General features: G+C 28.6%; 2 protein-coding genes across 3 annotated transcripts in view; one reads left to right on the top strand and one right to left on the bottom strand.

The window, feature by feature from the left end:
- LOC145183621 (uncharacterized) overlaps nt 1-23,921 on the bottom strand; it is a 31,251-nt gene that overhangs the window by 6,936 nt on the left and 394 nt on the right. The window contains exons 2-12 of one of the 2 annotated variants that reach the window (XR_016449689.1): nt 23,761-23,823; nt 22,295-22,369; nt 20,856-20,909; nt 17,097-17,175; nt 10,758-10,803; nt 6,840-7,069; nt 5,190-5,258; nt 4,837-4,938; nt 4,722-4,757; nt 4,172-4,286; nt 1,474-1,523 (exon numbers count right to left, since the gene is read on the bottom strand). Coding sequence is in view for 1 of the 2 variants with exons in the window: in XM_090078150.1 (XP_089934276.1) it covers nt 4,172-4,286; nt 4,722-4,757; nt 4,837-4,938; nt 5,190-5,258; nt 6,840-7,069; nt 10,758-10,803; nt 17,097-17,175; nt 20,856-20,909; nt 22,295-22,369; nt 23,761-23,819 (865 nt within the window). In the remaining variant the exon portion in view is untranslated. The remainder of the gene's footprint in view (nt 1-1,473; nt 1,524-4,171; nt 4,287-4,721; nt 4,758-4,836; nt 4,939-5,189; nt 5,259-6,839; nt 7,070-10,757; nt 10,804-17,096; nt 17,176-20,855; nt 20,910-22,294; nt 22,370-23,760; nt 23,824-23,921) is intronic. The other variant, XM_090078150.1, reaches the window with a different exon arrangement.
- LOC149891985 (uncharacterized) lies at nt 11,189-14,404 on the top strand. Its single transcript, XM_090080499.1, has one exon. It carries the CDS (start codon nt 13,406-13,408, stop codon nt 14,402-14,404), a length of 999 nt encoding a protein of 332 aa, XP_089936625.1. The 5' UTR covers nt 11,189-13,405.

A 23,921-nucleotide genomic window follows, 5' to 3' on the forward strand; every position in this document is an offset into this window, starting at 1 on the left:
TCCCGTTCAACTACGCGTCGAAAGCGAATGTCAAACAGACAGCACATTGCAGAAAACATAATGGAGAAAATAAAGGAAAAACCACCTCAATTTGGTGCCATGCACTGGGATGGAAAGTTACTGCAGGACTCTCTTGGTGATAAGTTTGAACGTCTAGCAATTCTTCTGTCAGGTTCACCAGAATTTTCATCGGGAAAATTGCTGGGTGTGCCACAACTAGGAGATTCTAAAGGACAAACTCAAGCTGATGCCTCATATGATCTCTTAGAAGCATGGGGATTAAAAGAATCAGTTGTCGCTTTGGTATTTGATACTACAGCAAGCAACAGTGGGGTCCATAAGGGTGCAGCTAAACTTATCGAAGAACTTGTTGATAAAAAGCTATTTTATCTTGCTTGTCGTCACCATATCCTTAAACTTGTAGCTAGCGCTGTTTGGAAATCACTGTTTGGTGAAATCAGAGGACCAGAAAACAAAATGTTTGCTACCTTCAAAGAGGCATGGTCAGGTCTCGATAAGCAATCACCTATCCAGTTGCTGAAAATTGAAAATCCATGGTTGTTGGAAGTTAAAGAAAGAGTCATTGAAAATTTAAAAATGCTGCTCAATAGCAAGGAATCATCTGTGTTTCCTCGGGATGACTACCGAGAGTGCGCAGAAAATAATCTTATTGTTCTGGGTGAAACACCACCTCGTGGTACCCATTTCCTCAAACCTGGAGCCATACATCAGGCTCGTTGGATGGCTTGCAACATATGCTGGGAAGATGTTCATGTTTTCAAAAGCAATGAAATACGACAAGGAAACTGTGATTAAACTGGAACGTATAAACAGATTCTTGGCTCTTTTTTACACCTCAGCATGGATGCAAGCCAGTATTGGAGCCGATGCTCCCGTAAACGATCTGGAACTCATTCATGACATGATGGATTTCCGCAATGTAGACAGAGAAATTGCAGATGTTGTGGTAGCCAAACTAAACAACCATCGATGGTACCTCACTGAAGAAGTTGTTTCTTTTGCTTTATTTAGTCATCATCCTAAAATGAGTGACCATGTTAAGCAAGAAATAGCAAACAAATTGTGGACAATAGCAGTGCCTGAAAACTTCCGAATGGGTAAACCAATCTTCAGACAAATCAAACGCAACACAACATTGAAGAGTCTGTTAGGACCGGAGTCACATCTGTTGTTCCAGAATCTCAACATCAGAAGAGATTGGCTTGCTAAACCAGTGAATCAATGGGCAGCAGATGAAGACTTCCAAGTTGCTGAAAAGTTTGTTCGAACAGTAAAAGTTGTCAACGATGCTGCCGAACGAGGCGTCAAACTAATCTCAGATTTTGCAACAATAATAACAACAGATGAACAACAGAGAGCATGGCTATTGCAAGGTGTGGAACAACATCGGAAGCTGTTTCCAAGTTTTGACAAAAAAACACTAAACATTTGAAAGTAATAACTTGAACTTACTAACTTGAAGTGACAATTTCGACATTTTTCCTCATTTTGGACCTTAAAAACTATGAAAATATTGAATTATTTTCCAGAAATATATGTAGAACGTAAACAAACATGCACAAGTTGTGCATCATATTACTACTATATAAAAAAATAACAATTTCCATAATTACTTTAATAAATTTAATTGAGTAAGACCAAGTAAGAACAAAAGAAAGATAGCGTTTTAATACATTTTCTGTTATATTTTAGTTAAAATGTTCAAGAGCTTTGAGCAACCCCTAGAAAACTTAAAATAAATCTGTAAAAAATGTTTTTCAATAAAGAATTGATAGTATAATGGGAAAAACTTCACTAGGCTATGTTCTGGGTTGTGTAATAATTTCTGGACAGCCCTAAGCAGGTTTGAACACCAAATTGCGACATTTTCTTGCTTTTTTTCACGACGAGGAACTTTTTTCTTTTTATAAGATTTATAGCCACAATTTCTCTTTACTCTTTGTATAGTCGAAGCACTTGTCTTAAATTTATTCGCTAAAGTTCAAACAGAAATCTCCGATTTTGTGTCTAAGGCATCTTTCAGTTTTTTACCAAGATCTCATCTAACAAGAGATTTTTTTCTTCCGCTTCCTGATTTTCTTTTGATTGTACCAGTGTCCTTAAATCGTTTCACAACGCTCTGCAGTGTTCTCAAAGCAATCTGCAGCTCTTTAGAAATTGTTTTGTTTTATACACCAGGATTTTTAACGAGAAAATGCAAAATATCCTCTCGCTTATCTTGATTTGATGACATTTCAATTAAAACTAATATATTAGTAACGGAACGTTTAAATATATTAGTAACGGAATTGTTTAAATTTTGAACAACATTAATACAATGGTATTTTAAAACAATTAGCTGTTTAAAATGATGCACGGTTTCTGTAAAGACCACATCAGAACACATGCAGATTTTTTCTGGTACATGTCTTAACTGGATAACGTGCTCTATTGTTTTTTTTTTTTCAAAAAAAGTTCAAGCCAAAATTGGCCTCTCAAGATGGTGGTGATCAGAGCTCTTAGCGGTGACCGATTTACACTTTATAAGGCTTTACAGAAATACGAAAGAAAATAATTAAACAGAGTTATTTATAAAAGAAAAACTAAACTATGAAATAAATTTTTAAGAAATTGAAAGAAATGAAATGATTTAAAAAAAAATTAGACAATGAAATAAATTATTTATTTAAATATATCAAAGTTAAAAATATTTAATATACTTACATTCCTATATTTGTTAATATGTAATATGTTATACAATATATTTATTATATACTTGTTAATATGTAATATATTAAAATATAATATATATTACATATTAATAAGTGATATACTTATATGTTAAATATATAATATTTAATATACTTATATTCCTATACTTTTTAAGTGCAATTTACGATTAAAAGTAATGATGTATAATTTATGTACCTTTTAGTTCTTAGTTACCCAATCCAGGTTGGTAGGTTGTTAACATAACTGCATGGTAAGCGGCAATGGTGTCTACTTATTTTGATAAATTTTATATTTATTTTTATATTTATTTTCGATTTTTGTAGCAAGATACCAGATATGTACATGCTGCATGAACTATTAGCTGAATGCTGCGAGTACACACAACTCAGGGGGGGGGGGGTTCTTTCTAGGATTATTTTATACATGAACGTGTAATTAATGGATATATTATTTAATAAGAATGTTAAATAAAAAATAAAAATTCTTTTATATCATACATTATTTTCATTATATATTATTCTTTGTAATATTTCAGCTCTCAATAATTGAGTCAATTGTTTTTGACTTGTTATTCAAAACTACTTTAAAATTATTAAGGTAACTTTTTGATAACATACATAACATGTTATCAAAAAATGTATTGTATATATAAGTTTTTTAATTGGTACATATAAGTTTATAGTTGTTTATAACTGTTGAAATGTTAATAATTATCCTCTAAAGTTTAGGGATAATCACTCCTAGTTTAAGATATAAATGCGCATGTAAAAAGGTTAGCAATTGTCAACTTATACAAACGCTTTTTCTTCACTTGTTAAACAAACCAAATTTAAACAAACTAAAATTAAAATTTATACTTAGTTTTAGTGAGAACTTGTATTTTATTTTATCATATTTATTCTCAAAAACGAAAAACAGAAAAGTTAATATATAACAAGTTAATTTAAGAATATTTTTTGTTAAACAAAATATATTTATGTAAATATGTGGATTTTACGTTATTTTTAAGAAAAAAATCTCATGTTCAACAAAAAAAAAAAGATTTTTATTTGAAACTTATATATTTATCAATATTTGAACTTAAGATATAAACCTTCATTATCGTCAGATTCTTAATTTTCATTTAACCATTTGTTAATTCCGCAGCCATCTTGAGAGGCCAAAACTGGCTTCAAAAAATTTGCCGTATACGCTATCCAGCTATATTTTGAGATCTATAATGAAGACTGCGATTCAACTCCAAGTGAGAAATTTAGACATTAATTGAGACCTGCCTAAATGGAGACCTTTACGACAGTGTACAGATGTAAGGAGATACACAGACCGTGACTCAATGAATGCTCGAATTATGCAGATATAGTGCCATTTTTACGGTCACATTCTGTACCCATGCATGTTTTAATTACCATATGCAACGAGAGTAGGTTTCACTACTTACCATATGCAACGAGAGTAGGTTTAGCTCCTTGAGTAAAAACAACCATTCTGGGACGAATTTTATTGATTTTCTCAAGAGCTGTTGTTTTTAGAGCAATTTCTTTCACATCATCAGTCTAATAAATAATAAATAAAAAATAAAAATAATGAAATTATGCATATTCATAAAAAATGCGCGCAGGAAAAAAATGTGTTTTTGCTTGAACATAGTGATTCTTTTTCGCTTGAAAATACTGACTGAGATTGTCAATATAAGATATATCAGAAAGTGGGTCTTTGCAATAAACATTAATTTATTTTAAAGTAAATATTCAAATAATATTTTTTATAAAAATTTCTGTTACTTTGTAAGAAAATCTGTTGTAAAGTGTTAAAAAATGTAAGGAGTTATATGCTAATTAGCTTAGCCAGTATAGAATGTTAATAAATCAACTGACGAAGATTTAAAAAGAATTTCTTTTTCTTAACCTGTAAATTCATAAACAGCCTTATTAAATTATTGACAATGATTACCAAAAGTACGGAAGAAACTGTAGAATTATTGAACTTACACCAAAGTTTTGCAGCTTTGAGAATGCAATGGCTTCCTAAACGTTTACAAAAAACGTTACATTACAAATAAGTATTTTAAAAAAAAGTTCAATGAAAAAGCTGTATATTAATTACCGATTCATTACCAAACAATATGTCCACGAACGGTAAGCATTTCCCCAGGGCCTCTCCAAAAAACTGGCATATAAATTCTGCTGATAAGTTTAAGATAACACACTAAACAAGAAATTGTAGCGTGTTATATTAGTAATATGTCCAAATAATATTAGTAAGGAATACACAAAATCTCCTAAAAAGTTTAAATAAAAAAAAACATATATGTATAGGATTTTTACGAAGGCTTTTGACAATCAATAAACATATGTATTATCCAAAGTCCAACAAGTAAAAGGGAGAAAAAGAGCTTTAAATCAAACAAAATAAAAGAACTATAATAAAATTAATATAAAAAAAGTATGAAATGTGACCTTGTTTTTACCACAAGCATAATTAGCTATCTCCAAAATAGATTCGGGTGAAACTGTTAAGAAGAAACCCTATAGAAAAAAAACAACTACTTAAAGAAAAATTCTAAAAACTAATTTTCTTTATTCTTTTTTATAATAAAATAAAATATAGATTAATACTAAAATATTTTTTTCACTAAACAATAAAAACCAAATAACTTTTATACATGCATACATACATAGATACATACGTACATACGTACATAGATACATACATAGATACATAGATACATAGATACATACATAGATACATAGATACATACATACATACATACATACATACATACATACATACATACATACATACATACATACATACATACATACATACATACATACATACATACATACATACATATATATATATACATAAGCGCTTTTGGCTGAAAATATGTTGAAGTCAATCATTAAAAAATACATTAAATAACTTTAAAACTTTAAATAACAATCTAAAAGAAATTTTTTATGATAAGGAAATAGCAAAATTGAAAAAAAAAAAAGATCTAAAATTTTTTTATATATTCCAAATTAAAATTAAGGATAAAGAAATAAAAATATATTTAAAAATTTTAAGTTACTTCCATTTCTATATCCTCGTTATTAGATTTTTCACAAAAAAAAAAAAATTTCAGAACCCATTTCAAATCTGTTTAGCAAACATGTTTTGTTGCAGAGCCAAGTATTGCAATTTGGATTGGAATGGAATAGCAATAAAACTCTTTTCTACAATTTTTGCATTTGATAACTTTTTTTCTTTAGGCTGCAGGTGGTATCAGCTGTTCTTTATCCTGACTTTCTTCTTTTTCAGCAGGGTTTTGCAAAGGTATTAAGAATTTTTTTAAGTTTGGTCTTACGCTTTTAAGCTTCTTTTCCAGCTCATTTGAGATGATCAATAATACAGAATTCTTGGATACTTCAAAAAACAGAACTTCATACCTGAGTGGATTTGTGAATGATTGTTTAACAAATTTATTTTAAATGTTATCTTTGTAGACTAACTTTAGATAAACAGAACTGACATTTAAATGATTTAGCGATCAGTTTTATTAGAAAAGCATTGAACTTTATTTTTATTTACTCTAAACCTGAAAAAATGCATTCCATCAGAAATGAAATTAAACTTTCTATGCTAAATAGTTCTAGTGCTAAATTTTTAACAAATAGAGGATAAGCTCACATGTTTAAGTAAAAGTTTAATAATTCAAAATAAATTAAGATTCTGTGTGATTATAAAGTACTTTATTCATTTTGTTTGGTTTTTTCTTCTTGCTTCATAGAAAAATGATTTTCAGAAAAACAGTTTTTTTGATAAACATTACTAAATGTTTAGTAGACTTTTTTAGTAAAACCACTAAAAATATAGTTTAAAACCTAAGCAAAATAATTAAACTACAATTATTTTATTTTAAATCTTACAGATTTAAACAATTTCTTAATGTTCCTAATGAATATCCAAATAATTAACAAGTTATTGCATAATTTTGTGTGATCCATCATCAAAAAAAAAAACTTATGCTACAACTTGTAATATTTGAATAAGCATATTGCATGCTGTGGTATTCTTTTCCTTCATATATTTATGAATTAATATATCAAAAAAATTATTCTAACCCCTATATAAAAATAATTTGCTTTTTCCACTAAATCCCAGTTTTCTTTGCGATCAAAATGTGTTCTTTTAAAATGATTTGCAGCTGAAAGATTAGCAACTAACGAGCGCTTTGTTCCAGTCAACAACACTCCACAAGTTCCTGTATGGTAGTCTTTGTTTACTTGTGGTTGTATGTTAACACCAGCCTCATGAGCTTTATCAACTAATGTTCGTCCATAATCATCATCACCTAATAAAACAAAAACAGAACTTTATAAAAGGAATTAACTTTTTAGTGTTAAAAATATTTTTATAATTTTGTTTGTACTATTTGAGCTTTAAACTTTTATCTCTGTCTTTGGGAAAAAAGTTTAATTGTTTCTGAAAATAAAGTAAAGGGCGGCCAATAAGAAAGCTAGATATGATATTTTAACAAACACACCATTTATTGTAAACTCATTAAATTGTTATTTCACTATAAAGTACATATTGAAGGTTATCAAGAAATACCTCAAAACTCATTAAAAAAGTTAAAATGAGTTAAGTGATAAAAAATATGTACAAATTTCTTATCACATACTATATTATAAATTGGTATTAGATACTTATAAAAAATCAAATCTAAAATGGAATTTTTATTTTTTTAAAAAATTACCCAAACTTGCCTAATTTTTCAAATTTTAGAGTACCCAATTTTACAGGCAAACTTTCCCATAAGACAACAGAGCTCAAACTTCATATTCTTAATTTTAGAATCAAAAGGAATGAGAAAAAGCCTGGGGAGAAGAACAACTAACTCTTTTTTGGAACTTAATAATCATATCTTAAACCATATTGCTCAAAAACTTACATTTAAGTAAACAATGGTTTTCATATGATTTTATTGTGTAAATACAACAACCACTATGGTTCAGATTGTAGTAAAATTCTATCATTGGTTAAATAACATAGTTTCTTCTGGCTAACTTGAATTATAATTTGGTACCCACATTTCTTACTCTTACTTAGAAACTGCAAAAAATGAGTTAGTACACTATGGTTTAAGACAACTTACAATTTCCATTAAACTATGAAGAAATATTAATGTTAAAAGAAACTAGAAAAATTGCTATATACCCATTATAGCAAAGTATGTTGGGTATCAACTTCTTGTTAAAGGAAGTATATTACAGATACTAAATGAAGCATATCTTTAACCATCACATAATGAGCTATTTGAAGTTATTTTAATGTTAAATCATGTGCAATATTATTTTTGTAAACTTTTAACATACCTCTCTAAAATTTTTTTGATACTAAACAGACATGAAAAGATAAACATAGAACTTACCAGTTAATCAAAAATAAAGAACATACCAGATAATCAAAAGGATTAATTTTATTAAATTCATTTATTAGTAAAGACTAAAAAAAGACTGTTTAGAATTTTCTACAAAAATAAATTCACATGTTTAAGTTAATTAAATTATTACTTAATTAACTTCTAGGAACACTGAAGGGCTTTTTAAATAACACAGAGAAACTCACTAATTTTGTAAGATAGAATATAGGAAAAAAAAAATTCCTAAATACCAGAGAACATGCATCAACACAGTTAAAATAATTGAAAGAATTAAAATTTATCACATAAAATAGTAGGTGATGACAAAAAATTAGATTGCATTCTATTTAAATTTTCATGTACTAATTCTATGAGTTACATAGGTATGTTTTGTGTATTTTATTGCAAACTTATTCTAATTTTAAATAATAAAAAAAGCAATTAAAATTCAATGATTGAAAATGAAATTAAACAAATTGTGTGTATGGTTTTATATGGACAATAAGCAACATGGTAAATATTACAGTTATTGTCATTTTAAAGCAGAAAAGATGCCATAAGCAACCATAAACAGTATAATTGAATGCACAGAAAATAGAATTGGAACTTAACAAGTTAAGGGAAGTGGTCAGTTTGCTAAAAAAATGATGAAAAAGAATATTATTAATTGAAGGCCATGTAAGAATGAGATGCAGTTGCTTGTTTGAAAAATACAAAAATCACGATTAGATAAATGATGACAAATCTTATTTCACTATAAAGCACAGTACTATTAACGGAAACAAAAATTTCTACTATAGTAACACTTCTTTAACACCACCAAGCATAAAATATAATCCAGTTGAAAAATACAAGCAATAAATGTTTGTCTGGATTTGCATTTCAGCTAAAGGTATTTCTAAACCTATTTTTGTACCTTGTAAGCAATCAATCAAGCAAGAATTATACCTGAGCAAATGCATCATAAAAAGACTTATTCCTTTCATTAAAGCAAATCATCTAGATGACAATTACATATTCTGGCCTGACTTAGCAACATCACATTACGCAAAAACTGTAGTAGAGTATTCCAGGCAAAATAACATCAATTTTGTTGAAACAGAAGACAACCCTCCCAACATACCTGAATTCTATCGAAAACCTTTGGTCTGAATTGAATGGAGACAAGAACAACTGGAAAGCAGAAACTATTGATGAATTTTGCAATAGAATAAAGTATTGTTTAAATTAGATAGAATTTACTGCCACACAATGTCTTATGGGATCTGTAAAGGTTAAACTGATAATATTTATAGAAATAGAGTCATAGAAACTAAAAAACATATTTTTAAAGCTTGAAAATTTCTCTACTTTTAAAATAAAGGAGTTATGCCCTTTTAAACGCAGTCTCACTTTTTTGTCATCACCTAATATGTTTGATGTAGTGATACAAAGGAAAAGGAAAAAAGAACTATTTATTGGGTAGATTTTGACATGATGGAAGCTTAAAGAATGGTTCTGACATGTTGATAACTTGAGAAGTTAATGGATATATAGATATTAAAATATGATTTCTGTTTCACTTTTTTTACTTTGAAGTTTAAAAATTTGTGTTTATTTTATTAGTAAAAAATAATTCTTGTATTCTGAAAGGGACACAGCTGCTAAAAAAAAAAACAAACCATATTAACATGAGTTTACAGAATAATAATGCTGGGTATAGTACCTAAATTTAAAGAATCATATGAAAACACAAAACTACTGTTTGAACTAATAAGCTCAGTTCCCAACATTAGTAATATTTTTGCTTCTGTAGGTCATTAGGTTTGGTCATTGTGGCTCAATACCTTTGTTTATTTGTATTTTAAGAATAACAATTTAATTTCATTAAAGCGTTTAAAGCCCTTTCTAGAGTGCAATTAATTGAGCAAAGTTTACCCATCTATTTATGATATAGTTATGAAAGAACTATTAGAGCTTAAGTAATTAATAACTGTTTAAAGCTTTAAAATGTCAGTTGAAAAATGGCCAAATTTTAATACCTAGTGAAAAGGGATACAAAGGGATACTTTTTTTAACATTTTAATCACTCAAAAATTTATTAAATACCATGAATACTCATTCATGTTTTTAGTTAGAACTATGATTTCTACAGATATATAATCTCTAATTATAGTAATTAAAGAATCCAAGAACTGTTTTATTTTATTTTTTAGATTTTAATTTTGTCAAGGGACAGTGTAAAAGATTGGGAATCACCAGATTTTATTATTAAATAGTAAACTTTTAAATTGCCTCAAAAAAAACTTAAATTTAATTTATTATCTAATACTCTAAAAAACAACATTAAAATCTAAATAAACTGTAAAGTGAATTTAAAAAGTAAAAAATAATTTTCTCAGAAAAAAAAAGATTTTGTTTTGCTTCATATTTGAAGATCCATAAATATGAAGTAAACTCATATGATCCACAAATATGAAGTAAACTAATTTATCCAACAGTGATATACAATAACACTGCTGAAATGGTTTAATATTTCATTTTCAAATAATAAAAAAAACACACTTTTGTAAAAAACAATCCTTACAATGAAAACAAACTATAGCTAATTTAAAAAAAAAAAGAATTATCTTCTTACCAATACAACCAAAATAGCTTACAACATTTGGCTTTTGAAGAATCCACTAAATAAAAATGATGCATAAAAAAATTTCATGTACACCATAATTTATAAAATCAAAGATATTTCTATGAGTAAAAGAGTGATATAAAACACCATAAAAACTATTTCTTTATTCTAAATTCAAAAAACAGTGTGTGTGTGAACTGTTTCTTTATTCTAAATTCAAAAACAGTGTGAAGTGGCATTAAACACAATCATAAAGCAAAATGTTCTGGCCTTTCTAACTGCTTTCTATTCACAGTAAAGAAACCTTGAATAGATAGATGTTATAAAGACAGGATAATGCCTGCCTATAGTATAAGGTAGACCTGCAGAATTAACATAATATTTGTAATTATAATGGTAAGATACAAGATTTTAGGCATAGTGGGAAGGCAATCTTTTTTTTTTCACAAGTGGTTCTTTTTTGTATAAATGATTTTAAATGCAATTAAGAGACTTATTTCATTTACATATTAAATAACTTGTTTGTAAAACAATTATTACACAATGCAGTGAAGGGCATGACTATGTGGATATACAATAATTTATATTATATCATTGATCTAATCAACAGTTGGGAGAGTTTTAAAGATTTTAAAAAGAAAAGAAGGCTTTCTGGATTGCTATGAAAAAAATCCGAGATATACAAATTATAGTAAAGCCTCATACAGATATAAATTTTTTGAGAGACCAAAGGATTTTCTCCATTCTCTGGGTATATTGTTTGTCTTTTTTCCTGAGGGTCATCTCAAAAAAATTATATCTATGAATCTTTATTACTCTTATAACATTTTTTCAGGATTTTGGTGTCATAAGGGTAATAAAGACTCATAGATATAAAATTTTTTAGATGACCCTCAGAAAAAAGGACAGAGAATATCCCCAGAGAATGGAGAAAAGACAACTGAGAAAGATTATTTGACTGCAGAACTTGAGTTTTCTTCAATAACTAGTGATGCAAATACTAGCATAGACTCAGGCTGTTCTTTTTATATCATCCAGCCAGGCCCAATTGATGAAAAACCACAATTAGCCAATGATTTTCTTAAAGATATTGCAGTGACTGCAGTTTTCAAAAATATTTTATCCAGAGATTTTAGGGATCTATGTACAAATTTGATTGTTTAATCAAGTGGAAATATTAAAGACTTTTCTGTTTCTCATTCAATCCTTTAGTGAGCTAACAAAAATGTCATTCAGGGAAATATTGAACAAAAAAGGTGTTAAAAAAGCTACTGAGGAAACACTTTTTCCCATAAGAGCTTACTTTCAGGGAAAAATTAAAGATTGCTGGAAACAGATAGGGAGAAAGCAAAAAAATTTAGGCTTGCTGTCTCAGCTAACATTGATAGATACATTAAGCTTTTTAGTTATCTAGTTATGGAGCTACTCAGAATTTTGATTTAACTAAGGTATTGGAAAACTATGGAATGTGCAATGATTATCCACTAGTCCTCCTAGACTCTGATCTTCCAGATGTGAACTGAGAGAACTTTTTAAAAACATTTTCAAAACCAGTTCCTGATCAGTTTCAAGATTTAAAAAATTCAAATGTGTTCAAAAATTTGCATTTTACTCCATTAATTGGGGAGAACTCTTAGTTTATCTTCACTTTACTGAACATAATGGAGAACAAACTTTGGTTTAACGATCCAGCTTTTCTGTGGTGCTTTAAAATATCATTCAAAAAGTTTTTCAACTCTGTCAATAGGCTGGATATTGTTAATGACAGCTCTGATAGGGCTGTAAAGCTTATTCACAATAAAGAGGATCAACAATTACTCTCTGAACAGCAAATGAGACCAGCTTTGTGGGATAACAACAAATGATAGCAAATGAAACAATAGTAAAACAGAAAAAGATAATATGACCTATATCTCTTTGTAAATCAATATTTACAACAACAATAGTATTTTTACTTTTTCAAGAAAATAAAGTGTGAAATTACAAAAAAACTATTGAATTTAAAAGTTCAATTTTATATACTAATAAATAATGAAAAAGTTAAATTTTTATTGCACAACAACTTTTGTCTTCATCCTTCTCTTGTAAACACACCTTAATGTTGGAGGTCTTTAGGTCTATTATTTAATTATATAATTTGGCCTAAATAGAGACTCAAATCCATCTCAGCTACACATAGTAATTGAATAACATTTACCCCCATCCCCTCTATTTCAAGAAATAAAAGCTGAACTATCAAACTCGATGCGGAAATAAGGAAGATGTGAAATTATGTCAACCAAACTCATCAGTGTTTGAGCAATGCAAAATTAAAAACAGATATGCTATTTACATTTTAATAGCAGCAGCAGAAGCTATTGAACTTGATATTTTTTGTTACTAACAGATCACTAGTTAATTAATACCGTGAGAATATTTGAAAAAAAAGCAGCAGAGGATCTTCAAGAAAGATTCAACAGAGACAGAGAGCTTTTTTCTTTCCTGGATGAACATAAAGTAACAGTGGACAGACTTCTTTTTGTAATTACAAGCGGGAGTATTGCTTTAAATATCACAAGTGGGAGTATTTCTTGAACTACCACAAATAAAAGCTGGTACTGGACAAAAACAAGCTATTGCAGTTTGTAAAAAACTTATAATTAGACACTTAACAGAGAATGTCAAACTCTACGCATATGCACCTAACGCCATGGTTTAAGTTAAATACTGAAAATGAAAGAGCACATTGCTATTCGTATATAGACATTCCTTATCACTTTATATTTGATGATAAACATTGTAAATGGAAGGTTAGACAAAGGGGTGGTAATAAGGTGATAGTAAGAATGTATAAAGTTAATCCAACTGGAGAATTGTGTTTTCTCAGACTGGTACTTTTGCAAGCAAAAGGAGCAACATCTTGGGAGGATGTGCGTACTGTTAATGGTATTGTCCTTGAAATGTTTCGTAAAGCATATGTTTTGAAAGGTTTGTTTCAAGATGAGACTGAATGGCAGAATACTTTTTCTGAGGCAGTTTTAACACGTATGCCAAAGCAAATTAGACAGTTGTTTTCAATTATTTTGACCTTTTGTGAACCTGACAATCCTTTACATCTCTGGAATACATACAAAGCTTTTATGATGGAAGATTTCATTCACCACTCAGTCCCACTTCTAATAGCTGAACAAGCTACTCTTCATCAAATTGAAAAGATTATTAATCAAACTGGAAAAATGCTGGCTGATTACAATCTGCTTGTTATTGATGAGTTTATAGGCTTAAATCTAGAAAATTTTGATGAAAATGTTCAACAATCTATTGACGAAGCCAATCGAATGAGACTGTTGCTTAATGTCAACCAGTTAAATGTATGTAATGCTATCCTTGCTGCACTGAATGAGCAACCAAGTGTAGAAAATCAAAATTCTAGATTTTTTTTCATGGATGGACCAGCTGGTAGTGGAAAAACCTTTACTTATAATTATTTGATTGGTGAAACCATAAGTAGGGGCTTTAAATCTGCTACAGCTGCATGGACTGGCATAGCAACAACTCTTCTTACAAATGGATCTAAATTGCATGGCTTATTCAAACTTCCTGTTCAAACATTGCATAATAACACATGTAATGTAACTTTAATTCCTAACTCTATACATGGGCATTTTTTAAGATAAGTTAGTTTGTTTTTGCTTGATGAAACATTCATGATACCTAAACATGCCTTAAATGCAACTGATAGGTTGTTAAAAAATATTTGCAACAACAACTTTCCATTTGGAGGAAAAATCATTCTTTTTGGTGGTGACTTTAGGCAAATTCTGCCTGTTGTGAAAAGAGGACAACCAGCTGAAATAGTAGAATTGTGTATAAAATGTTCTTTGCATTGGCAATGGGTGCAGAAGCTTGCATTAACTGAAAATATGAGAGTACAAGATGGGGAAGGTGAATTTTCCCAATGGCTACTAAAAATTGGGAATGGAGCAATACCTGTGAAAGAGGAGGATCCTTTTAAATGATGCATTGAAATACCAAGTCAGTGACCCAATCATTATTAGAGAAAATGAATTGATTGTTGAAAAGATTTTTGGAAATGCTGATCAAAATGATTATTCTAAACGCGTGATTTTAACACCAACTAATGTTGATTCATTATCAATCAATGAAGAAGTGCTTGAATGTCTGCCGGGTGAGGTCAAAATTTATTTAAGTGCTGATCAATTTGATACTGATGACCTTAATGAAAGAAATAACTTTCCTGTTGAGTTTTTGAACAGTTTAACTCCTTCAGGTACGCCACCTCATTGTTTAAAATTGAAAAGTGGTTGTGTAAGTAGCATATACTTAGAAATTTAGATCTCAAAGCTGGGTTATGCAATGGTACTCAAATGAAAGTTCGTGCTCTTCAAAATAATTATATTGATGCAGAGGTTTTGACAGGTGTCTTGTGGTAAACATGTGTCTTGTGGTAAACATGTTTTTGTTCCTCGAATTCAGTTGGCTCCATCAGATTCTAATTTACCGCTTGTTCTGAAACGTTTTCAGTTTCCTGTCAGATAGGCTTATTTTTCACAAGTTTAACCCTTTTTAATTTACTCTCATCCTTTTTTTTTTTTTCTTTTATTTTTTCTTTTTAATATTTTTAGCATCCTCTTCATCCTGTGAAAATGGTGAGGTTTTGCTTTATATTTTGATTAAATAAAATTGCAAATATTTTTAATTTTTAGTATATTCTTCTATTTGTAATTTTAGAGCCATTAAGATTTGAACAATACCGAAGTTATCGCTCCCAACACCCAGGGCCTCTCTCAGAGAGGTCCTTCAATAAGTGGTGTAGTAATGGTGGTATGGATGAGCCCTCCTCAATGGAGGGCTCATCCATACTGGGGTGTTGGGAGACACCGAAGAAAAAACAGCAACTAAAAGGTTGTAAATGTCTTCTATCAGTGAAGATATTTATAATTTTTTTGTTGCTGCTTTTTTCTTCAGTGATTTATTTTTTTTTAATATTGTAATTTTTTTTTTAATAATATATGTTGTATATTTGGTTTGTTTTTATCTTTTTTTAATTAAATTTTTATTTGTTTAATATCATCATAATATGATGCTACATTCTATTGTTAAAAATAATTAATTGGTAGTTTAATTTATTGAACTTACTGTTTTTAAAATTTTCTATAAGCCAAGACAATATGTTTAGCTATATAAATGCAATTTATTTATATCTCAATTTGATTTTTTATCTTTAATGTTTATAGTTTGGCTCCTTGAAGCATTTGTTATTTTGCTTTTTAATTAAAATATTTTAAACCTATTGTAATGTCTTTAAAATTAAAGTAAAGTTTACTAAAAGCCAACATGAAATAACGTCATAAAACAACACCAACAAGCTGCATCATGACAGCAGTTTAAGTATGACAACAGGTTACCGAAAAGCAGGTAAATTGTTTTTCAATTTTTTTTTTTTTTTTTTTTTCTATGTCTACTTATCTGTTACAATTTTTATTTTAGGTTTGTCATATGACGCATTAATGCAATATAAAAGATCAAAGTTTACATATTTTTTTAAATTTGTTATACACATGTTTGATTGTAAATTAACTTTTTTGAAACATATTTGTACTCAATTACTTAGTTATTTTTAATAAATTTATTTAGTTGTGTGCATTTAACGTTTTAAAGACAATTTCCTTTTTTAAAGAAACATGTATCAAGGGGATACCAAAAAATTAATAACTCATGTATAATTTACATTCGCTTTATATTAATCTTATTAATTAAAGTTCATGTTATAAAAAATATAACAAGAATCTAACTTTTATTTCTTCGTCAATTTAAAGCATGATGAAGTGTTATTATTTTGTGTTAGTAACTAAAAACATATTGTGTTGAATTTAGTAATGTAGAGGAAAAAGGTTCTGCCTTAAACTGATATGACCTATGTCAGTTGTAAATTACTCAAATAATGTTAAATAATTGGTAAATTATTTTACCTTCGCATACTTTTTATTTTAATTTTACAGATGGTTTAATTTTTTCAATTTGAAGATGTTTTTTTAAAAGGGTATTAGTTAAAGTTTTGCAACTTTAAATTCTGGAAAACAGCTACTACAAATTAAGTAACAGACTGACCATAACCTGTATTACGGGTTCCTTTTTGCTAGTTATAACCAAATTACCAAAAATATTTTAAAATTGAAATAGATTTACAGATGTTTATTCACTAGCTGTTAAATCAGATAAACTATTAAGGCTCAGATACTTTACTAAGGCTTAGATACATTGTTAAGGCAGATAAATAATTATTAAATATCTCAAAGGAAATAGCTTTGTATGCATAAAAATAAGTAAAACACATTTTTAGCAGACCTGAGTGACACGCATACTATTAAGTGCAGCACCACCTGGTGTATAGTCAACTTTTAAATTGTCCACCATATCTTTGTATCTGAAAAGCCATAATTAGAAAATAGTACATACATACATACATACATACATACATACATACATACATACATACATACATACATACATACATACATACATACATACATACATACATACATACATACATATATACATACATACATTTCCAATAATCCAATACCTGAAAGGTTCTGTTTTAAAAGTGTATTAACATGACTTAAAAACTGTAAAGTTGCCATATTTTAAAAAATGAAAACAAAGTAAAAACAGTTTTAAAAATTATTATCTTTAGAAATCAACCAATATAACTGCATAAAAGATAAAACAATGAATATTTTTCAAATGTACACCATTGAAGAAAAGTAACTTATCAAAGTGATTGAAAAATATTTGTTGGTTATTTGTTTTTATTTCATTTAATCTTAATTTGTGCACAAATAGTACTTGATGAGAAAAAAAAGAATGTACAGTACTGTAAATAAGTTTTAGCCCACCATAAGTTTATAATTATTTTTGATTTTATTGTAAAAATATAAAGGACTTATGAAGTAAAAAAACAATCAGGTTTATAGACATAAATATCTAGAAATAATTTGATAAAATATGATACAAAAAGAAAGAACAATTAATACTTCGTATATCCATCTTTTACGTTGATCACAGAAGTGAATCTCCTGGGAATTGATTCATATAAATTTGCAATGAAATTTTGTAAAATATTGTCCCACTCTCTTTTTAATATTCGAAAACATTCTTCGACATTTTTGGGGTTATATTCAGCCTTTTTTTTATCCAAACAATGCCAAACATGTTTAATAATGTTCAAATCTGGACTTTGAGGAGGCCAGTTCATTACTTCGAGAACTGTCTTAAAATTTCTTTATACTGTTCTCCTGTCAGTTTGCCATCAATTCTGATTAAATCACCTACTCCAGATGATGAAATACAACCCCAAACTAAATCAGAACCTCCCCCATGCTTGATTGATGGATGTAGACAATCAGGGCGATAAGCCTCTCCTACCCTTCTTCTTACATACTGTCGTCTTCTGCTACCGAACAATTCAAATTTTGATTCATCTGTGTATAGTACATGGTTTAACATTCCTTGCGTCCAATTATTATACTGTTTTGCATATTTAAGTCTTTTTTCTTTATTGCTATGACGTAGTAAAGGCTTTCAAACTGCAACACACCCTCTTAACCAAGCTTTTAGCAAATGTTGTTTAATGCAAGATGAGGAAACATTTGTTCCAGCTGCAGCCTGACTGTCTTGGGCTAGTTCACTGGAGGTTTTTTTCTGATTTTGCAGAGACACATTTTTAAAATACTTTATGTCATATTTTGTAAGCTTTGGAGGTCTTCCACTTCGAATTTTATCCTCAAGAGATCCCATGTTTTTTAATTTTTTTATAATTTCTCTAATGGCTGTATTTGAATACTTTGTTTTTTGGACAATTTGGCATTGAGAATAACCTTCTTCATGAAGCACGATAATTTTTTTAAGGTTCCAGTAGTGGAATTTTTCCCATTTTATTACTTAAATAACAATAAAAATAATAATACAAAAGAAAGAAAAAAAAAAAAAAAACGTAAATTAGAAGAAGTTTTGTTCTTAAAAAAACAAAAAATAATGTTAAACACACAGTATCTATGAAATATCTTTGTAAACTGTACTATCATCTAATATGAAGCCTTCACAGCAATAAATAAACAAAAAATGCAAGAGCAAACTAAAACAAACGAGCTAATACGAATTGGGTTTAGATCAGCATACAATAAAAATAAACACGTTAGTTATCTAAATACAAAAATCTATGTAAAATTTTGATGAATATTGCTTTTGTTTATTAAAATAGTGTTTAGTATTGTTTTAAGTTAGACATTATTTTATATAAAAAAAATAATCGGAAGCTATTATTTAAAATCTGTTAAAAAAACATAATAAGTGGGCTAAAACTTATTCACAGTACTGTATCTTCAAAAACACTGGTTATTTAAAAACTTTTTTTATGAAATACTCTAATTAAGTACACTTGGGAGTATTATTATAAGTGCAACTTTCGTATATACTGACTCTAAAAAACTTACTTTAGTTTGTTACATAATTCCAAAAAAGTACATATCTGTTTGCTTACTATCATTACTGATGTTTTTATTAGGAACTAAATGGTCATAATGTCAGGTACCTTCTCAAATTGTAAATCATCTTGATTTTAAAAGGTCAAGATCAATTTTCTTTAATTATTTTAATTTTCTTGTAAAAATGATTGAGATTTCTTACTTATCAGCCTTTTCCAATGATTATTCTGTAATGGAAACTGAATGGTCTTTGGGAAAGGCTTCCTCTTTTTGCCAAATGTTCAACTAAAGCACCACTTGGTTAAGTATATTTCAAGAAATATAATTACAGAAGTAGTTGTTGTTTTACTTGACAGAGAAAAAATGGGTAACCAAATGGTAGACCAAACTTTGGTAGTTATGGCAGAATAAAATTTGAAAAAAAAAGAGTATAAGCCTGAAGATCATTAGCAAGTAGCTCATTAGCATAAAGTTGGTTGGAATTACAAAACTCCCTAATGGTGCTGCATTAGTACAGGAATGCTATAGTTGTAAATTCTCTTATAAAATAGGAAAGTGCATATCTTGTAAGTAAAGTTTGTTGTATATGTTTTGGACTAACTCCTAGTAATATTAGAAATACTCATCAAGCAAGTACTATAACAAGTATTTGAAGGCCAGAAAATTTTTTAATGACAAATTAATTCTGTAATATTGTTTCTTCAGTATATGATAACAAAGTATTTTTTTAAATATTCTTATAAATAGAGCTGTTCATGTTTCTTTTGATCTCAAGCAATCGTCCAATTCCTTGTGTCATAAATAACATTAACTAGGTTTTCCAACTTTAGCTTTTAAGTTTTTAGTTGTTTTTTTTTAATTTAGCAGCAGTTTTCTTGACATTTGTAGTTGATCTGCATTTAATGAAGCAATATTCTTTTTTAATTGTTTTTCTTGGTTTTCCACTATGCGGTTGATCTTTTAAACTATATCCTCACTGGCATTTTACAATAATATTGCATGGTAGAATTATTTATAAATAATAGTGAAACATTTTCACAAGGAGACTTTCCATCTCATGACATTTTCCATAATAATGACCTGTAGAAAACCTGTAGAAATCTAAAGATTTTCGATTTCTATCCTCAAAGCTTAGCCTAAATTAAAAGGTTACATGTTGTAATTTTTAGCATAAAAAATTATTTCTTGGTTGATCCTCAGGGCATCTTAAAGTTCATAAAAAACTATTGATTTCAGAAGTTGGAAAGAAATATTAAGTATGTATTTTTAATGAGCATTTTTAAACAGTCAGCCATGTAAAGCTTCTTTAACTTATAATGATCTTATTATTTTTATTGTTATTGTTGTTACTAATAGTAACAATATGATAATAAAAATATAAAATGACTTTTGTCATAGAAATTTAAAATTTGATTAGTTTAGTTATCACATAATGGACTTGCATTCTATAACAGAATTAAATGGTCGTCTTGTGTTCATTAAATAAAACTTAATTCATTAAATATCTCCCTTGTTTCAAAGACAATTATTTTAACTAGTAGCAAGAACTGTTGTTTGTATTTTTTATGCAATAATCTAAAAACATTTTATTTAAGAAATAAACAGTTAAAAAGATACTTACAAGGGAAGATGCTTTTCTTCAGCAAGGATAGCACTGTCAGGTTTTAAATCGTATCTGAAATTAAGTAATTTAGCTTAGATTTTAAAAAATCTTGAAAATGTGACCTTAGTAAAAAAAATGTGACCTTAGTATCAGGGCTGTGGAGTCGGTAAGCTGCTGTTCCGACTCCGACTCCGACTCCTTGATTTTATCATGGACCGACTCCGACTCCGACTCCCGACTCCGACTCCTTCATAAGTAACCAATTTCTAACAACAAATAGTTGTTTGTTTTACTACAGTTATTTGTTCGCAACAACAAATAACTGTAGTAAAATGTTAACATCGGCTATTTCGTCACTATGATACAAATAATCCAACCACTTAGTGCTTTAAACAATATTTATAAGAAAACAATTTCTGAATAAACAACTGTTCTGAACTCTGGTTATGCAATAAACTCTTATGCAGTCGCTAATAACATTATGAATTTGTCAAAATCATGTTTGAAATATTGTCAGTTGGACAATATTTCAAACATGAAAGAACTTGTTCTTCTTTAAGTTCATATTCTTTAAGAATCTTTTCTACTGAGACCTGGAGAAATTCGCTGGTGTGATTAGTTTTGGCGTCTTTTACTGCCAATCTCTTGGTAACTGCTTCATTTTTTTCAAAAAAAAATTAAATATTGATTGCAAAATAGTTCACTCTGTTAAGAAAAACAAAGCGTCCCTTGAGACATTCATTAAGTTCTTCTTTTTGTTTAACAGCTTTTTCAATCACTAATTTTCTAATATTCTCTCTCTCCAGAGAAACAAAGCTAATTGAATACTTACAGTCTTTCTGTTTGTGGAGCAACTCTTTGGTGCTTGGTGGTGGCACGCCTAGCTTTCTACTAAGAATATGTAGCACAGTGCCAGACAATTTAAGTCGGGAGTTAGGGGATCACGAAGTTATATAGTTTAAGGGAAGGTAGAGGAGAGCGCAAGGGAGGTGATATATGATTCTCAGTGATAAGCAGCAAAATACCCTATTGCTTATCACTGTTTTAAAGGCCTAAAAATAACATGTCAAACTCCTTGTCCTCCAGTTGTTGCAAACTACAATTTCCATTGTGTCTGGATATCCTTCCATTGTGTCTGGATATCCTACGGAGTCGGAGTCGGTACAATTTTTCCGACTCCGACTCCAGCCAAAATGAGCTCCGACTCCGACTCCGACTCCACGACTCCGACTCCACAGCCCTGCTTAGTATAAAAAATGTGACCTTAGTATAAAAACTTAGCATTGGTTTAAATTTTAAAGAACTTAGTATTTAGCTGAGATTTTTTTTTACAGTGCTAGAAAAGATAAGAAAATTGGATTTAGTACATCTTCACAAAAAATTTAAGACATTTTAAAGATAATATACTACTTACTTTTTTTATATATATAAAAACTATCAAATAAAATTGCACTCACTTTAAAAGGAACTCATCATCACAAACTGCTGAAATATCTAACAGTGGATTTTCCATTCCAACCAATAAATATTCTCTAAAATACAGCTACTTTACTGATTATAAAAAGTAAATACATTGCTTCCAGGATTTGAACAGGAATTTGAACAGGATTTGAACAGGAATTTCTTTTTTTTTTTTTTTTTTTTTCAGACTGCAATTCCTATAAATTTTATAATAAAAAAGACATCTAGCAGATGTCTTTTTAAGTAGCAGAGAACAAGAAAATATTAACAGTAAAAAAAAACCCATATATTTAGAGTAAAACTATATATTTAGAACTTAAATAAGAATAATTAAAGAATATTAAAGACTATATATTTAGAATAAAAAAAACTATATAATTTTTCAAGTTACACTATCAAAAAACCCAGCTTAAATCAATAAGCCAATATCCAACTAATATTATAAAAGTTATCATGGAAAAAAAACAAAAGAATAAGAAAAACAAGTAAATATATTAGTTGAATTCTAATGATTTTTCTAGCAAAGTTGGATCTATAACAATTGCAAAAGTGTCTTATAATTTAGGTTAGTCAAAATAAATTCAAATTGAAAAGATCCTTAAAGGTTTACTAATCCTCTTAAAAATTTCCAACATTTTTTTTGATAATATGTATAAACCAGGCAACAGTAGGCTAACAGACAGTAAAACTAGCAACATGTTGTTTGCTGTTTAATCACAAGGTTCATATTAGGAAATTGAGGTGATCACATAAACAAGAATTATTTCTAATATAGACCTGTTAACTTTCAAACTTTTAATTTAAAACCTTGATTTCAAAAATAAAATACTATTTTTTGAAATGTTTATTCTCATTATTGTTACATTGAAATTTTTCTTTCTTTTTTTCTTTTTTTTTTTTTTTTTTTTTTTTTGAGTAGCGGAGTTAAATGGTAGAATTGAAAACAAACTATTAAAACTATAATGATAGTTTTTATTAAGAAAAAACAAACAAACAAAAAAAACACCAAAATGCTAGAAAATTCCAAAATTAAATTGGTATTATAGTGGACAATACTGTGGTATATTTTGGTGTTATAGTGGACAATAAATTGATATTATAGCGGACAATATATAATAGTGGACAATAAAAATAGATAGTGTCCACTATAATACCAATAAATATTGATATTATAGTGGACAATGTAGTGGACAATTGGATATAGTGGACAATACCAAAATTAAATGGTAAAATTGAAAAAAAATTATTAAAAATATAACAATAGTTTTTATAAAGAAAAAAGAAAAATAACACAAAAAAACCCAACAACAACACAATGCTAGACAATACCAAAATTAAATTAGGAGTCCCTTCATTCAATTTTACATGGAAACTTTCAACTTCTAATGTAAATAATGATAAAACTGTAACAACTCGATTTAAACTTATTAGATACTAAAAATATATCAATGTATGCACAAACCTGAGCATAGATCCTTCATCTTTAGAATGGGAAATGACACTTGATTGACTGTCAACCATTTTACTATCAAAAAACGTGTCTGCATGTAAAAACTCAGTAATGAAAAATTTGTGAAGCAAAATAATATAAATCCTTTCAATTGATAAATTGTAAGATCAATA

Source organism: Hydra viridissima, unplaced genomic scaffold, assembly GCF_058129835.1.
Source record: "Hydra viridissima isolate aposymbiotic clone 2 unplaced genomic scaffold, HvirCarnegie_v1 scaffold_2, whole genome shotgun sequence".
Lineage (NCBI taxonomy): Eukaryota > Metazoa > Cnidaria > Hydrozoa > Anthoathecata > Hydridae > Hydra > Hydra viridissima.

What these genes read in the sequence shown, in the direction of transcription:
- LOC149891985 (XM_090080499.1), top strand. Translation starts at nt 13,406, where the DNA reads ATGTCAAACTCTACGCATATGCACCTAACGCCATGGTTTAAGTTAAAT.